Here is an 18,641-nt window from a genome sequence, read left to right on the forward strand (position 1 = left end):
TTTCTAAAAGGGAGAGCACAGGATTAGGGTCAGCTCTGCTTCTTTGTCTAGAGTAGGGCAGCAGAAGTACCTCCTGTGAATACTTCCCATTTCCTGTGGCCAGGACTGAGGCAACAACAACAGCTTCAAGCCTAAAGTGTGAAAACTGGATCCTGCCCAAGCCCAGCAGAGAATCAAGGAGGAAGTAGAGCAGGCTCTTGTGGGTTCAAGAGCAAGGCATGTCACACGTATGTCACTTTATGGGAGAGAAATAATACTGGCCGTTCATTACCTTCTCTTCGGAGTCCCCTGGCTGGCAAGTAATAACTCCATCTCGTGAGCCCCCAGCAAACGTTGCTTTGCAGTTTGCAAGCCACTATTTTCAGAAAGAAATGAAAGAAAATATTAATAAGATCTATGGTTTGATTCAAAGAAAGATAAGCAGTATTTTAGTTTCACAGCACATCATGTAAATAAGAATTTGCAATTGCATTTTTTTATTACCACAGACGATGACAATTTGCTTTGACTGTAATTTAAAAAGTGTAGTCTTGATTTCTATTAGTATTTCAATGGCATGAACTAAGAAAATTATTAATGAATAATTAGGAGAGAGACCAGGGATATTAAAGATACTGTTGTTTCTAATATTAATGGATAAAATAGCTACTTTTTAGTTCTGGTTCATATGTCCAGGAAGAAACTGTCAATGAATCTAGTATCTGAAACATGTTTTTCTACTGAATGTTAGTTTAAACAGATGTGAGTGGATGTACAATTTCCTGACATAGCCTAAATATACAGACAAGACCAAGAGCATAATTGAGCATACCGAGAGTGTTGCCTCTTTCCTGTTGTTGTATGTGTCCAGGTACTCCTGCAGCTCTAGAACACTGAACTTCAGCTTTTCAAGAAGGCCACAAGAGAGCAGCTGGAGAAAGTAAATCAAAGGGTCTGTAAATGTCACTATAAAAGAATGGAAATACTGGTAGACAGTATAGGAAAGATATTGCAAAAGAATACCTAGATTTACATATACTAATACTGAAAAATTTTTACCTTTATGCAAAAATCTACATAACGAGGATACTATACTGAAAAGTCAAACAGCAAAAGTTGCACCTATGATAATGTGGAATTGAAAGTGTGTTCTGTGTTTAATGACTTAGCAGAGGACTTCTCTAAAATGGAACAATACATAAAGCTTAACCAGTTTCTCTCCACAGCTCTCTGATGATGCAAGGCACAGCTCTTCCATGGTCACAGCAGTGGGCTCAAAACTGACAATTGGCCAGTTTCTACTCTAGACTTCACTGTGGGATGTCACACTGTCCTGATGCTACTGGATAAACATGAGCCAGAATGAAGACAATGGGAAGGGCCATCTCATTAATTCCCTAATACATATTTTTATAGAATTATAGAATAATTGAGGTTGAAAAAGACTTCCGAGATCGAGTCTCGGAACCTTTGACAAATACCATCATGCCAACTAAACCATATCAAAAAGTACCACATCATCTTGTTTTTAAACACTTCCAGGGACAATGACTCTACTGCTTCCCTGGGCATCCTGTTCCAAAACTTAACATTGTTTCAGTAAAGGAACTTTTCCTAACACCTAACTTCCTCTGGCACAACCTGATGCCATTCCCTCTTGTCCTGTTGTTGGTTGCCAGGGAGAAAAGGCTGCCCACCACCCTGGCTATACCCTCCTTTCAGGCAGTTGTAGGGAGCAATAAGGTCTCCTCTGAGCTTCTTTTTCTCCAGGCTGAACACCCCCAGCTCCCTCAGCTGCTCCTCACAGGACTTGTGCTCCAGACCCTTCCCCAGCTCTGCTGCCTTTCTCTGGACACGCTCCAGCCCCTCAATGTCCTTCTTGTAGTGAGGGGCCCAGAATTGAGCACAGGATTTGAGGAGTGGCCTCACCAGTGCTGAGTACAGGGGCACAATCACTGCCCTGCTCCTGCTGGCCACACTACTACTGACTACAGGCCAGGATGCCATTGGCCTTCTTGGCCACCTGGGCACAGCTGGCTCATGTTCAGCCAGCATCATCCTCATATCACAGTTGACTCAAATGAAATCATTACACGTATTACCATCTTTCATGCTGAACTATGTAAAAAATAGCTGCTTCTTTTTAATTTATGGAGCCAACTAGGTCTAGCAGGCATCTGTTTTACGTTGGGGTTTGGCACACAGGTTCAACACATCATAACTCTTCCATGAGTCTCTGATTTTATATTGCCCATCTGTCACTACTTACTTAATAAAATAATACAGAAAATGAATGGAAATGGTTCCCAACAAGAGATAAAAAATGGAAGATAGGAGGAGAATTCCTTTTTGGCATATCTGTTCAGGAGTTGCTCAAAAGTGAAACAGCCAGTAAAATAACACACGACAATGAAATACGTGCCTTTTGAAAGGAATATACTCACTGTTTCTGCATCTACAAAGAGGGTGGGACATTCTGAACATGATGTTAACATCTGAGAAGACCTCACAAACTTGGAGCCTATTCCTCTCAAGTTGTCTCCCAAGTAACTAGCTGCATCACAGGTTAGGAAGCAGAATCTTTTCTGAATATTCTGGAAAGCAAAATACAGTTTATTACATTATTTACTCAAGTATGAGCTTCTTTCCTTTCTAAACAAATGGCATGGTTGTTTTTCTTTGCATAACAAAGTGCTAAAGAGACCATCTCCCTATGGAGAGCTGAATGTCTGCTCTAGGACACTGAATAAGAGTTATTGTACTGAAGACAGTGTACAGGTGGGCAGCTGTGAAACTAATTACAGAGTTCATCATAACCTACTACTGAAATACATTATTTCCTGTAAAGACAAATCAATCTTTATAAGCCTTTTAGCCACAGGTAGCTTTTTTTTCTTGTCTCTACAGGGTTAACAGAGTTGATCAGCACATTACCTTTTCTGCCCATTCCGGGCATTGTTTTGTTAATATCCTTGTCAAGTGGCTAATCACATAATATAATGGACATACTAATGCCAAACAGCAGCATGGAAAAATCAGAAAAAACCTTTTGTTTTCCCCTGTGGGAAGAACCTTCTTACTAAAACTTTACTGCTGCTTGGGAAGATTCCAGAAATATTGCACTGCATCCGGGAATTATTCTTCTCAGCAGTTTTTTTTAAATGTTTTGAGTCCTAAACCAGTCTAGTCTTCCAGAAACATTCTAGTGCTTTTCAGTTATTAATATATAAAGTGAATAATGAATAAAAATAATATATTAAACTTGCACTGACTGAAACAATGATTTTGATAAATACTCATCAGTTTTCACTGCCCAAATATATCTCACTAAGGCCTAGTGCTCAGCAGTTAGGAACAACATGAGAATCTTTTTAAAAATAAATGTTTGCAACATTTTTATATGATTAATTCCAAGTTACAAAGGCATTTCTCTAAGGAATGTAGGTTAGGACCTGCACCATAAGTATGCCTCACTGGAGAGAAGCACTTTCCAAATGCCAGTGTGGATGATAGACACAGAAGTATTATCTGTTACTGCTGCTGCACTGGTGCATGGGAGTTAAGTACCTAAAATCAGGTGAGTTGAATTCAGACTTTATTGATAATGGAAGTTGTTGGATTGAATGATTTTCTTTAACTGCTAAATAGGCCCTTACACTGTAGGCTATACACTACCAATGATTTCTAAAATTGACAGAGTTCCTGTACCAATCAATTTCATAACTACTTATTTGTGAATCTCTCTCCAAAGCATCTCAACTGCCCATCTGAGCACAGTTTGGACCAGGCAGACTGATAACTGGTCTTACTGTTTCCACCATCTTGCTTCAACCCAGAAACAAAGTGCTACAACACCTCACTCAGAGCATGGTACAGATTCTCTGCTGCACTAAGTCTCTTAGAGGCAAAAGTTATCACTAATTACCACCAAACCAGATAAATCACTATTTTTATAAGCAACTAGCAGAATCATCTGAATCATAGGGGTTGGTGAAAACTGGAGATTTACTACTGTGATGTCTTCTGGAAAGAAAGATTCAGCCAAGTCTTCGTGAAACTGTTGCTAGTAATTCTCCTGGCAAAGCAAAGAGATCTAGATTTGATCTTAAACAACAGAAAAGACCTAGCTGAGAACAAAGAAGTGGAAGGAAATTTAAAACGACAGATTGTGAAAGAGAATCCAAGACACATTGGTTGAAAAGGACCTCTGGAGAACATCTGATAAAACCTTTAACTCCAAGTGGGACTATTGCTGATCCCAGATCGTGTCAGACTTGCTTTTAACTAGCTGAGTCTTAAAATCTCCAAGGTCAGAGCTTCCTCAAGGCTTTGGATAACCTGTTTAGTAGCTGCAATGCCCTCCTGGGGAACAACAACTGAGTTTGTAAATCTGAGACAGTGAAGGAGACAGATTACAGAAAAAGTAACAGATATTCTTCCTCTACTCCTTTCCTCTTCAGCTATTCATACAAGCAACAATCAGTCTATAGCTAAGATGATAATGGTCTTGAAGAGTGTTTTAAATTATTAAGAGTGAAACAGTGAGAGACTGTACTTTGCTATGTATAATACTTCACTAAATATAGTTATTTTGTGATTACATGGACTAACAGTTCTATAATAAATTCTCATCTCAGCTATGTCCTTTTGGGTGCAGACTACAGGGGCTGAAATCTATCAAGCAAGGCCTGAATGCAGTATATATTTTATGAAATGGGATTACTGTGAATAGTAATGCCAGCTGTCCGCATATTGTGAATAAATATATACCTGCATATAGTCAGTGTGCTTTGTGTCCATGTAAATATTAAAAAATATTCTCAGAAAGTTTTCTTCTTAACCTCAGATTTCCTCTCCTGGGAAGAGGACTTTACATAACAAAAGGGCTTGATTGTAGAAGGTACTTGCTAGATCTGAAATCTACTTGTTTGCAGCTGTCTGGTCTGCTGAAAGACATTTAATTTGAGGGAATACAAAGAGGCAGCAGAAAAGATAATCCAGAGATCTCTGACTTCTGACTCGTTTACAGGAAAAGTACTTCAATAATGTCAGGAATTTTAAACAAGTTTAGTGTGTTGTGGGCAAACATCCAAGATACCATTAACTTGACACTGGACTGAAATGTAGGTGCCCTGGAAAATGCACTTCTTTCACGTCAGCAAGTATTTAGTTGACAAGCTCTTCCAAACAAGGATTTTGTTTCACAGTCAAATATTTTGGCAGTACTTTGCATTGCAAGCTTAGCACATACAGGACTTGTTTCTGAAATTTCCTGTTAATGAGGGTCAAAAGTCAAAGTTGGCAGATGAATACTCAAGTTTAATAGTGCAAACAAAATACAATTCCAGACAAGCTAGGATCTTATGAAAAAATAAGGGGAAATAATATCCTATGTTTTAACACTGAAAAGAAGAACAAAATTATTTTTATACACTAAAAATATGGCAGTGACTCCAGCTAAGAATTGTGACTTGTTGATATTATTAACACCTTTTTCTTTCTCCTCCCGTATCAACTGAAGAAAATGAGTAGGGTATCTTCTGAATACAAGGCATGCACAACAGCAAATGAAACATGTAAATTACTAGGATTTGGACTCAAACAGGTATTTTACAAGTAATGTTTAGGTCTTTCATTACACTGCATTATTTATTTAATCTTCAGAACCATGGCACCTGTTCCTTTTCACCTCTTCAAAGAGGAGAATCAAGGACAAATAAGTCTCTAAACACTCAGACAGAGCTATTAACCTCTAGGACTGAGGTTAAGACAGAAAAGCTGACATCATGAATAAACACAGGGTTAACACTCAAGTCAGCACTGGGTTTTTTTTTTTCTTTCTTCCAAATGGTTATTTATCAATGTTTAAAAGAATGTCTACAAGACACCCATATTTAAGTGGCATAATGTTTAATGGAGGACAATGTGCAGGTAGGTAAGATGTTCCAGTACAGCACAGAGGAAGCATGATGAAGAGATTCTTACTATAGATTGCTTCTTTCATATCAGGTTAGTCTTAGATGTGCTAAAAGATCTTGAAACTGTGTATTTATTAGCAGGGTACTCCTTGATAATAAAATATTGTGTACTCTGAGATCACAGGTACCTAAACTCTGCAGAAGGTTACCTGGCTACTGCTTTCACTGGAGCTGTTTATACTGCAGCATGCTAAACATCCTGCAGCTGCAGGAGAAACAATTAAAAAAGGCTTTAAAACTAATTACAGGTAACACCAGGCAATAATTACAGGTAACACCAGGCAATAATTTCTTAGAACAACTTGTACATTTGACTCTTTCTTGTCTTTTTGCAAGATTCTTATCTTTGCAAGCATACAACTTTAGAAAGGAGAAACGTATTTCTAGTCTTCAATCTCTGGAATTTATATTACATGATGGCAGCTGGATATTTCTATTCAGATGAGTAGGTACAAACCATTGAATTATGCTGGCATTTACATGGACACGCTCAGATTTCAAGAGTTTGAGATAAAAGAATAGATTACCAATAGTTTAAGATTAAAAAGGTTATTTCCTTGTCTCTTGCAGTTACTGTTCCTGCAGTCTGTTTGTAAAGTTATATATCTAGTAGTTCATTACTGGGGCTGCTATCAAGAAACACTAATTGCCACACACAAAAATTCTGATTTTGCATCTTAAACTTATTTTCTCACCTTAAACAGGGAAGAGAACACATGAAATGTATAAACTGCACAGGAGCCATCAGAGTCGCACATGAGCTGGTTGATATGACTGCGCCAGGCTTCTTCTGCATCATCACATGCTGCTGGCTGAAATGCAGCAAGGATGGCGGAAAAAAATGGGGAGGGAGGAGGGGAGGCATTTCGATCAACATCTCCAAAACTGAAGGAGGAAACAGAAAAAGGTGGTGAAAGGAGAATACCAAGAAGGCGGCAGATAAAATACGCTATAGCAGAGAGATAAAATCACAGGACCAATTACAGCACCTTCCTAAAAATATGAATGAATTTTCAAATTACTTTTGAAGGTTGACAAGATGTTGGCCACAATGAGAAAAACCTCCAAATCAGATTCCCTATCTTCAGGCTGTTATCATCTATCTTCCTCCATCCCAGAACACTCGAATTGTTTTCTTGTACAATCATTTCCCAGAAGAAGGCTGAAACTTCACAGGAGAATAAAGCTCTCTCTCCCTCAACCTCCCCAGGCTAACTGCAGTCTAACTCAGCATCCAAAATCTGAAAGAGCTCCAGATAGCATGTAAAAGAAAATCTTAAAGCCTTTTTATAATATATACTGGGGTCCAGCCACACTCACATACCCAGCTACACTCAGCCTTAAGAGCATATAGCTGGGATTTTTAACAATACTGAGACTTTCTTTCATGAGAAATCAGAAAGATGAATACACATCTGATCTGTTGAACAGGTACCTAAGTAATATCTGTATTACTGCAAATCTTTAAAAATCCTCCTTTTTATTTTAATTAAGCATATTATATACATAATTCCTAGCTGCATAGTTGCATGTAAATATTGTATCTTATTTTTCCTAGAATGAAAAGCTTGGTTTTCATTCTAGGAAAAATAAGATACAATATGGGATAATATGCAGCTAATTAGGGCATTGTCTTCTCATTGCTTCAAACTCATGAGAATTTTATAACTCCTGTGGCTAAAAAAACCATTCCATTAACTACCACCTTGCAATCATTTTGTTGTACATTGTAAAAGAACTTGTGTGAATAATAGTGCATCAAAGTACCTAGCAAGAGCAAATTGTTCCAGCCTGTCAGCTTTCTCTTCAGTTTCTGTCATATCCAGGCTAAGGCTATCACTGCATTCAAATGCTCCAGGGAGTTCATTGGTAGACCCTGAAAGGTCATCCTCATGGACTACTATATCTTGTTCTTCAGGTACAGCTTCAGCCTAGGGGAGTGAAGGATGATGTCTTAGAAAACAGCAAATTAGTAAGTTAATTCCTCTAATAAATAGAAAGCATTTAATGAAAAAACCCATCTGACAACATGTTAAACTGCACAGATATAAAGCCACAGATTATAAATGACATTAATCAACTTACACTTCTTCAAAAATACTGTATTTGCTCAACTTTCTGTCTTGGATAAATATTATTTTTAAGGCATTTTTTCAACTTGTCTAGCAAAGAATTTCAGATTCCAATGCATGTGGCAACAAAGCAAGGAAGTAATTTTTCAAAAAAACAATAGGGTTGTTGTTACTGTCAGTCTGTCCTTGTCTCTTAACACTTTACAGTGTCCAAGACTGTACTAAAGCCTCTCAGAATATATTGGAAACAATTACTGTCTGGAAGACTCCATGCATGTTTAGAACTGGGAATTAATTTTAGCATGTCATTTACACTCAAGAGGAGTCCAAGCATTCTAACAGGCCATTTAAAGTATTATGCTAAATTTCCTTCCTTTTTCATCTATCAGCACCTAAAGGTCATGATTTCTTTTTGAAACGTTCCAATTTCTCTTGCTTTTTTAGTCTGAACAAGTTTTGTTTCAGCTTTAATCTTTTGGCTTTTGTCTGCTTCATCCACAGCACCCAAAGCACTTCCTGTAGGGATGACTGCAGTGGGTTGCTCAAACCTTTGTGTACATATGCCCATGTGCATGCACATACATGTGCTGGGAATGAATAGGGAGGGAAATCTGTGGCAAGTGGAATTAAATGAGAAAAGTGGCCCTCTGCAGTTTATCAAGTCTGCTTGGAGATCCTACAGATTAATTATGGATTAATTTGTATTTGTAAAAATTAAACAAGACTTGCAACAGAGGGGACAGGATCAGAAATTAAGTAGAATAATCTTTTGGTTTGCTTTGTTTTCTAAGCAAAAGAGGTAGAAATGTTCCTGAGTTCAGGGTGAATTAAATGAATCAGAGCCTGAACCATCGTGAAAAGAGAAATGCAAGATATATGTCTGAATTATCAGAATAGGAACCAAAGCACCTGGTAAAAAGTGTTAATGTTTCATGCTTATTCAAGAAATAATTAGTAGTAACCAGTTTCATATATTAAAAATTAGCTTGAAAGAACCACTGCATTTTCTTCACTGCAATGACAGAGTCTGTAGGAGGAAAACACATTTTGATGGGATAGAGCAAGGGAGGAAGGAAGAGGGAGCAAACACCTCCCATCCACTGGAGTCTAAAATTATGCCCCAAAAGCAAAATAGAAAAGTGAACTTTGGATATTAATGGAGGATTGTAGTACACTTTCAGAAATATGTGAGTTTAGGTAACCGGAAAAATACATAATATAGCATCATGTGAATTTTTGTAACTCTCATAAAATTATCCCACTATCTTTAATAGAAAGTTAGTTTAACTAATTAAGTGCTGTTAACGATAATATGTGGATTTTGGCATTGAAACATCTAGGAAGAGGCTACATAATCAGTCTATTTCTCTCAATTGCTGTATCTATTTAAAGGCTGAGATATTTTTGGTTTTGCTTATGATGCAACAACTAAACATTTTGTAAATCACTGAAGAAGTAAAGGAAAATTTCCTTCGCATTGATGACACCTCTCAGATCTCTCTCAAAAGAAGAATTCAGAGGAAAAGAGAAACAGTAAAGAGCTCAGATTTTGTGATAGGAAATTAAAAAGTATATAGCTCTAAGTTTCAAGTTTTCTGACTAAAAACTGGATAACTTCTTCTTTACATTGACTCCAAATTATTTTGAGTAAAAATACAGAAGTATGCACACTAGGACAAAATACCTTTGAGGCAAAAACCCCACCAACAGGGCATTCTGTGCTGACCAATTCAATCATCTTTGTGACAATTGTAACCTGGGCTGTATTTTACACCAATAACAAATCTCTACCAGGACTAGCTGAATTTGCCTGTCAATTCCACAATAAATTGCTCCGATTTTACATTCTTCACTTATTTATTCCAAAGCTTTTCATTTTTGATGAATATTGGCATGTGGGACATTAAAGAGATTTTGAAAGTAAAGATTCTAAACTCCCAGACATACACTGAACTCCTAAGCTGTGATTTTCAGTTCTTTCTTTCAGTACACACCAGCTACTGCAGCTGGATGCATGAGGTCAGCTGCAGTTCCCACCTGCAAATGTGTCTGTTCTGACTGCTGCTTCCTGAACTGAAATCCTGCCAGCTTCTGCTGTTTATGGTTGTTATGTGGCTACTTGTCTACCAACAGTTGTTTTGACAAATGATAATGAGTTTACCTTCTCCCCAGCCACTGTTTGGAGAGGTTCTCCTCCTTTCCTATCCTTACAAACACTTCCCTCCTCCCATCTTTTCTTCCTACTGCAGTGGTTTCTTTCACAAACAATTTGTTCAATATTCAGCACAATTCCAACCTCCTTTTCTATGACCTCTTCTGTAGAAGTTTCCATTCCTTCTGAAACTTGCAGTGCTAGCAGTATCAGTTTTTTGTGTGGCTGCATTTGGAGGGGGCAAGGGCAAAAAGGAAAGCCAATGATTACAGAAGATATATTCTTCCTCTGCCCCAGTCTCATACACTGCTCTTTCTGCAGAAGTCACTCAATTTAGACATGACAGAGAAGCTTTACTGACAGAAGCCAACAGTATTATCAAGCCACTAATTCACATACCCAGATTGTATTTCTGGAGAGACACTGAAAGGAGTAGGCTCACCTCATCTCTCATGAGCAAGTACTGTTGAACAGGAAATTAAAGAAACCATCCCCATACTGATAATGATTTACCAACCTTGCTTTGTCTTCTTCTTCTGATACAGTTCTCTGAAATATAATCTGCTGAACATGGTTGCTGTATCCTTGCAAATCCTGCCTCCCCACCCCCAGGATGGTTTAATATTGTGGTCATGAATTTAAAATTTCTGTGTGTCTGCCAAAAGGCAAGCACTGAATCCAGGGCACACAACTGTACAATAGGGCCCCACATACAAAAATATTTCAGAGAATACATGCATACACCCACCACATGAGCTGGCATATTGTTCTTTAATTCAGCATGAAGAACAAAAGAATTTTGCCTTGGAATTGTAACTTGTAGCCAGTTCATGAACTTGTCTTCTGATGAGCTTGTACTATTTTGGTGCATATGTAGTGCAACATATTTAAGAAACAATAAATAAAATCTCTTAATGAAGAAAGTATAAGTAGAAAGGAAATGATAGCAAGTGAAGCAGTGCATGAATGTATTGTACTATGCCACTAGGCAGAGGAAGCCAGAATGTACTTGTTTTCACAGATCAAACTCTTTATGAACTGTAAGCAAAAGAAATTGTAACAGTGTTACATAAAATAAAGTCCAGTTGGAAAAGAAAGAAAAAAATGTATTCACCTTGGGTCCTTCAGACACCTGGAGATTATTCATACCAGGCAAAGACACATCAAAGCTGGATGTTCCCATGTTAAAATGATGAGGGTCTGCTGAGTTTGTGTCACATGATGTAGAAAGTGAGTCAATATGATTTGCATCCTCAGATGGGGAAAGATTTATAATCTGTTTAAAAGACAACAAAACCACAAAAGAACTGAGTATACAGCTACCCTAACACATGCTGCTTTCATGAACATGCAAAGCAGAGAGTGTCTTAAAGTGCAGTGACAGTGGCTCTCTTTGTTTGTATATAGACAGAATCCTTTCAATATTTCTGTCATAAAATTTTTATTAAAAGCATCACAGAAGTGAGCAATGAAAATCTGAAACCATTTAGATTTTCTAAACCTGGAGTCTTGTTCTATTTCTTTAAGCATTAAATACATCAGAAATATTTACTATTGGCCAATTGTGAAAAATTGTCCCATAGTAAAAAAAAGGCAAATAATAAGATCTGATGATTCATGTGTTTCAAACTTTGCATTAAAATTCTTGTTTACCTTTGCAAATAAGGGAAAATGCACCGACCAATTTCAGCTCATTAGATTGCACCTGGGCAGAGGAAACTAAAAGCCCAGCTTATTTAAACCCTCCACCCTATCTTTTCCTAAATTCAAGTCTTCAACTTACTAGGTCTGAGTTCTCCAAGATTTGGCTGGTGGTCAGGTCCTCCTCCTCTGAGGACTCATCTGAGTCCTCATGGTTCATTTTGTTCAGGCTGGGTGTGCTCCCTGAGAGCTGGTTCTCTTCCATCAGCTGCATGTCACACTTGTCCAGGCTGTCCAGGGACCGTCTGCGCACTCCCCAGTTGAAGTTGTCCATGCTCTCACCCTGAAATCAGACAGAGGGTCAGCTTCCTTGGTATAAAAATAATCATGTGCTAAAGTTAGCTCCAGAAATATTTTTATGTAAAAATATAGAAAAAACTTGAAATAAGCATTATCTTGCTTGTTCACCTGGAGATAAGAGCAGAAGCATGGAAATGGCAGTTAAATGAACACTCAGTCCTTTCAGTATTAGATATTTTTCATGCATTTGCTAATTTAAGAATTTGTTTTGGTAAGTCCACAAATACACACTCCTTGATACCAGTAGAGCAGTGATCGCAAAGGAAAAGTTTGAAAGCAATTTTAAAAGACTTTTTTATGTTTAAAAGTATTAGAAGCACAGATTATACTAATGGTTCAATTGCAAAACTTATGTTAAAGATTTTAGATTCTTTGTTTCATATATATAACCATAATGGTGAGTAGATTTGAATAAACCCTTGCTTCAGACAAAAAATGTAACACTTTAAGCAGCACACCTTTTAAACTTTTATTCTAGGCCCATATTGCTTATTTTTTAATCTACTTGAATGATTTGAAACTATATTTTGGGAATAGCCTGATAAGCATTGCCTGTGATCTCACACTTTAAAAAGGACACAGTCAAATGGACCAAACATTTCATATTTATCAGACTTCCAGTTCTGATCCCACACACAGTTCCATAAAGCTGAGTGCATTAAGCAAATTGTGCAACCATTTGCTTAATGGTTAGGCTGCTGAACTGATAAAAAGCTCACTTGATTTCTTTCATGTATAAAGATGACAATTAGTTTTCCACCCCTTTTCCATTTATTTACTTTATATATTCTCCAGTGGACTGTATGCCTTTTCCCTGATTGCAATAATCTCTTGCTCCATTCCTAAGTCTAGCCAGGCTCCTCTCTGGCAAATGCAGGACCACATCCACAGCTGCTCCTGCCATGGACCTCCAGAGGCAAAAGGGGTCTTACACAGCAAGAAAGGTTTCCCCAGAAGTATTCAGATGCAGTTTTGGGTACTTTACCTAGGTGACAACCCTCAACTCTGCATCAACATGGGAAGGAAATTTATAGAGAAAAATGTTTCCTTTTAAAGTTCAGGGCTGCCTGTTTTAAACAACACTCTGTAAGTTGCAATGCTCTTAAACAAGCAAGTCAATTGGTGAAAATTCAAGCTGACAGTGATACTTAAATATTAATTTGAAAAAAAATATAGTTCTGTCTGAGAAACAATATTATTATCAAATAACTGATTATGATTATTTCCTGGGTTTATGTGGATCAAAACTATGACCAGTGCAGTGATTGAGAAAGAGGTCTCAGTTCAGCAAGAGTTGTGATTTTAAACACTTGAGTGATGCTCTTTTGGGACTACTCAGACATTTACTGAATGGGGACCAAACTGCATAATGTGCAATGAATTAAATTGCAATCTTACCTCCTTAACAATCAACACACTTGCACAAATTGATCTTATTTTGCATCATTACCATTTAATGCAATGGACTGTGGAATTTGAATAGGAGGGAAAGTTCAGTTTCATGACATTAAGCTCACCTTTTAATGAACAAATATGATGAAAATAGAAACAAATATTTTTAAGGAAAAAGATAATCCTTGCAATTCACAAGAACATTTAAAACTGAGGAATGCACTATAATGAAGAAAAAATTAAGGTGAAATTGTTATGAAGCCTGGCACATTATTGGAAGAACCCTGTGTTTTCATCCTGGGATTGGTATCATATGGTAGTTTTGTGTGGAAAGAGAACAGAACACATCTGACTTAAGGAGTCAGATTCTTTAAATCATAAAAATGACTGTTCAGTTCCAACCTATTTATTTTAACAAATTCTTTGGTTGTCCATTCTCCCCCTCAAACGCTGGAGGACACATGCAGCAATTAGACATCCTCCACAAACACATCAATTACTGAACTAACAAATGACAAAATGACATAAATAAGCAAGCAAGCAAAGATGACCCTTATCCTCAGAATGCCTTGTAAAGCCATCAGTAAATTTAGCAGCCCATGTCTATGGAAATATTTCCTGTTGCAGTTTTATTCTGCAATGCTTTAAAGAAGGAAGCCAGCAAAAAGAAGAAAAACAAAAGGGACACTTCCAAGTCATGCAGTTAGAAGGGGTAGTGGATTAAAAGTTAGGGAAAGGGGATGAGACATTATAATTCAAATACCCATAGCATTTGGATTAGTGAAAGTTTGCTACAGGGGCACCCAGAACCATACTGAATTTAAACAAGAGGTCATCAGATGTCTATGAAGATAGAGTTGTTTTTGTAGTCTATTTAGCAATCTTTCTTCCACAGTTAACAAGAAAGAGCAAAGATGTATTTGAGAGGCTGTTCATTTTTATCTACAGCAGGAGCAAAGCCATCTCCCATCTGAGAAGTCACCAGTGGTACACATAAAGTCAGAGGAAAAGTCACATTCTAAGTGTGTCTGGCCAGCAGGGAGCAGGTACCACACAGAACTTCCTACAGTCACCACCCTCAGTAAAGGAGCAGATGTGCCCTTGCAGCTAGTTCAAACTTTACAACAGCCCAGGGGAAAGGAGAGACAGAAAGGAAAGTAGTCCTGTGTGGGGGAGAGCAGTAAAGTTCCTCCACAGAGGCAGTAAGAATCATGCAAAACCTCTTTCACACAAATTTTCATCCTTACTGTGTTGACAAAGTATGCAAAGTTAGTGGAAACACTCAAATATTGTAGGGCATATGAAGAAGCATTGTGGAAGTACATAGCAAGGCACTATTTCCATATGGAAGTATCTCTTACAGCACAGGCATTTTGATACAAAGATTTTTGGGGGTTGTGTTTGCATAATAACTGATATACAAACTATCAGAAACAGATATGCAAATCCTGAGGTTGCTGATTTCTGTATTATTTGTACAACTCATTAAATTCTCTATCGTTTCAGTTCTCTCTATGCATTGACAAAATTAAAATTTAGGTCCCAAACTGGCAATGACTGATGTGTCTTTTCAGCTTTCCTCACAGGGTAAATGAGTCCAGCAAAGTTGGTAGGACCATACAGCTGTATTAATTTAGGCTGTAGAAATTAATTAATTAATTAATTCAATTAAATTGAGTCTCATAGCAATGATGTAAACTGTCTTAAGAGGTCTCAGATATCAGCTTTAGGAAGATGCTAACAGGAGACAATATGCCACAACAGAAAAGGTAGAAATTATATATAATTGGCCCCTAATAACAAATGGCCCAAACTCTATAGATAATCAAGTTTCTACACATTCATCATGCACAAAGATATCACAAGGAGAAAGGGCTCAGTTTGAAAAACACTGATACTAGAATTAAGATCTTTTAAAATTTGTGAAGACTGTTGAACATGTCAAAAACAAACTCAAAATGAAGCAGAATGTTTGAAAATGACCTCTAAAGTATTTCTAATACAAGACAAAAAATGAAGCACCTGTCAGAATTGCAAGCACACACACACACACTCACCTACACACACACTGAAGGGGGGAGGCAACAGCAAAACTATGATGTTATTCTACAATAAAAATTTGCAAGAAGGCATAACATATGCTGGCACATCTGAGTTCAAGTAGCATTCTTACCTGAAGTTCCTGGGTAGCAGATATAACAGATAGAAAAACAAATAGAAAGAATCTATGTAAAATCACTGCATCAAAGACATCATAGACAAACATTTGCCTACAATTTTAACAAATATCATCACAGAAACTTCAACTCTTCCTTTTATGTCTGAAAATAACTATTTCTTGCTTTCACATCTTTAGGAAATTTCAATCAAATATACCTTGTTGTCTGGGGATGATCCAAGCATCACTGGGCTGTTAAAATCATATGCACTTTTTTGAAGGACTGATGTTGCTCTTGCTAGCTTTAGTTTTCTGACACTGTTTTTTCATTTTTATGAATGTACCACACTCAGATATGATGTAAATGTTAGAGTTTCAACTCAGTCATTAGAGAAGTAGCCTTTTACACTAGGTCTAAGTTTATTTTTAAAACAGTAGTAAGCCAAATCTGAACTAAACTTTGGAATGCAATCCGTGGCAATTAAAAAACCACTAAGTGAAACTCAACATTTCTAATTTTACTTCACATAAAACTAGAGAAGCTTGATATCTGTGTCATGACCAATTTAAGGCTGTAAAGATATCAATTAATTTAGGCCTCAGTCTTGAAGCTGGCCAGATGTGTAAAAAAAAAATCTTTGCAGAGTCACAGGCCATGAAAGTAAATTTATTTTAAAAGGAATTTTTGTGCACAATTATACTCTCTATATAATTTTAAGTGGTGAAGAGAAATAAGAAATTCCTGAATTTCAGTGGACAAAAAATTATCAAGTGATTTTCAGTCAAAATTGCAGTCCTACATCTTTGTAATATCCTGAAAGCTTTTAAGACACAGAAATTACTGCAGCCTGTGTATTTTTGCCAGACAACATGGCATTATTGTTTTATCATTCATCCTTGTTCAGAACCTTGAAGCTCCTTCAATATTTCTCTAATGTATTTTCAACCATTGCTGCCAACTACCCTTTCAGTTTTTTTTTTTCTTCTCTTTTTCTTTTTTTTTTTTTTTTTGGTGGGGTTTGGGGGTTTTTTTTGGGTTGGTTTTTTTTTTCCCTTAGCAAAGTCATTGGCATCTGTGAGCCAAGACTTCTAATTTTGATACAGAAATTCCTACTTTGGGAAAATAAGGACTTTGGGACATTTTTTTTCCCATTCATTCATCCTTTCTCTTCATTGGAAAAAAAAATTCAGACATACATGAGTTCACACCTGAGTGTTCTGTTTACCTAAAATTATTTTATTACTGTAATACAAATAGGTAGAAAAAAGAATATTTCTTCCTGTACACATGTTCTTCTCAGGGCTAAGAGTGATGACTGAGAGAATTCATGTTAAAAACAAGTCCACAATTAAGTCATCTGAGTCTTAAGTCCTTCAAAACAACTAACAATTTCTGATTTTTTAACCAGCAACAAAATTGTTAGACTTGTTTGGCAACAGATATTAATTTTTGGTTTTTCCTGATCAAATAGAAAGAAATACCCCAAGTTTGATATTAGCAAGGTTAAAGGGTGTAGCCCTCCAAAATTTATCAGTTTTTCCCTTCAGCAGTTTCAGCTCAAGGTGAGCTGACAGCCTTCACCTGTCAAGACTTGATCTGGGTGCTGAGGATTTTGTTTAGCTCCTGCATGAAATGATGAAATCACAGACACCTCAGCAGAGTGGAAGGTACATCTCTAAGTGATTTCATCGGCAGCTGCAGGAATAACAGCAGCCTGAAGGCCTGAATTAATGTCTCAGAGGGTTCCTTATGAACCAACAGATTTGGAACAATTTCATTTTATACGTTTTTAATCAGAAGATATATATATTTTCTTAACAATTTAATTTTTTACAAATTTTATTTAAAATAAGTTCACTTAAAAGTAAGTTCAGCAAAAAGGTACTAGAACAGAGGCTTTATTTTCCACTACCAGTTTTTCAGTGTTTCCTAAAGTAGATTCAGAAAGGAAGGGTGTGGTAGTCTTTTTACTGTTATGCTACTGAAATAAACACTAAGTCAAGATCATAAATAATCTGAACCTAAAAGTACATTTATAGCTACACAGTTGAAGTTTTATGTTACAAGAAGAGAAGTGTTAAGCAGAAGGAGTATAAAAGTGTTTTAATAAAAAAGCCGTTTCAGAGAAAATATACTGTACCTCCCCATCTTCCAGCTCAACATCTAGGAAATCAAAGTCCCTAAAGACTCTGAATTGCTGTTCACTGTTTGAATCATCCATGTTCTCCTGCTCCCTTGCTCCGTCTTCTGAAGAGACCAAGCTCGTCTGGTGCTCAATCAGATCCAAATCACCACAGGAAGAAAAAATCACCTACAATTCAAAGGATTTCTTTTGTTACAAACTGTTCCCTCTGGTTGTTTCTTCCTAAAAGCTGTAATTGGTTATTCAGAAGACTGTATTTCCAGTACACACCTAATTCCTTCACTGAGTATTTTTAGAACACTCTTTATTATTTATGTTGGACAGGTGCCTTCAGATTAAACTTGTACAAAGAAACAACTTCATACTGTGGGAACACATCCAAGAATATTACAGCTACCTCCTAAAGGCTGCAGATTGATGTTGCCTGGATGTTTGTATACATGTATAGGAACAAAATTCAGAGAACTTAGCAGAGAAAATACTGTCAAGGGGATGATACAATAAGTTCATTTAAAAAAACCCTCCAGCAGTTAATAAGTTGTTAAAAATATGTCAAGATTAGAAAATACAACAAGCTGTATTTTTTTCTTTCCTACTGAGTATATTTGCAATTTAGTTGCACAAATTAAACAGTTCCTGTCTTGCAGAAACAAAGGACCTGTTCTCCATTATAGAAGTGACATATACCATGTTCAAAAACATTGAGAAGATTTTCTTTTCTGCTGTAGAAAATATTTAATAAATATTTTAAGAGTTTCCCACCCT

General features: G+C 36.9%; 1 protein-coding gene across 5 annotated transcripts in view; it reads right to left on the reverse strand.

The window, feature by feature from the left end:
• FRY (FRY microtubule binding protein) overlaps positions 1–18,641 on the reverse strand; it is a 196,528-nt gene that overhangs the window by 11,935 nt on the left and 165,952 nt on the right. For all 5 annotated transcript variants that reach the window (XM_054517889.1, XM_054517894.1, XM_036386661.1 and 2 more), the window contains exons 51-58: positions 17,874–18,044; positions 11,965–12,165; positions 11,296–11,457; positions 7,725–7,888; positions 6,653–6,842; positions 2,424–2,573; positions 812–910; positions 272–355 (exon numbers count right to left, since the gene is read on the reverse strand). In XM_054517889.1, the coding sequence (XP_054373864.1) occupies positions 272–355; positions 812–910; positions 2,424–2,573; positions 6,653–6,842; positions 7,725–7,888; positions 11,296–11,457; positions 11,965–12,165; positions 17,874–18,044 (1,221 nt within the window). The remainder of the gene's footprint in view (positions 1–271; positions 356–811; positions 911–2,423; positions 2,574–6,652; positions 6,843–7,724; positions 7,889–11,295; positions 11,458–11,964; positions 12,166–17,873; positions 18,045–18,641) is intronic.

The sequence above is a fragment of the Molothrus ater genome, chromosome 2, assembly GCF_012460135.2.
Source record: "Molothrus ater isolate BHLD 08-10-18 breed brown headed cowbird chromosome 2, BPBGC_Mater_1.1, whole genome shotgun sequence".
Taxonomy (NCBI): domain Eukaryota; kingdom Metazoa; phylum Chordata; class Aves; order Passeriformes; family Icteridae; genus Molothrus; species Molothrus ater.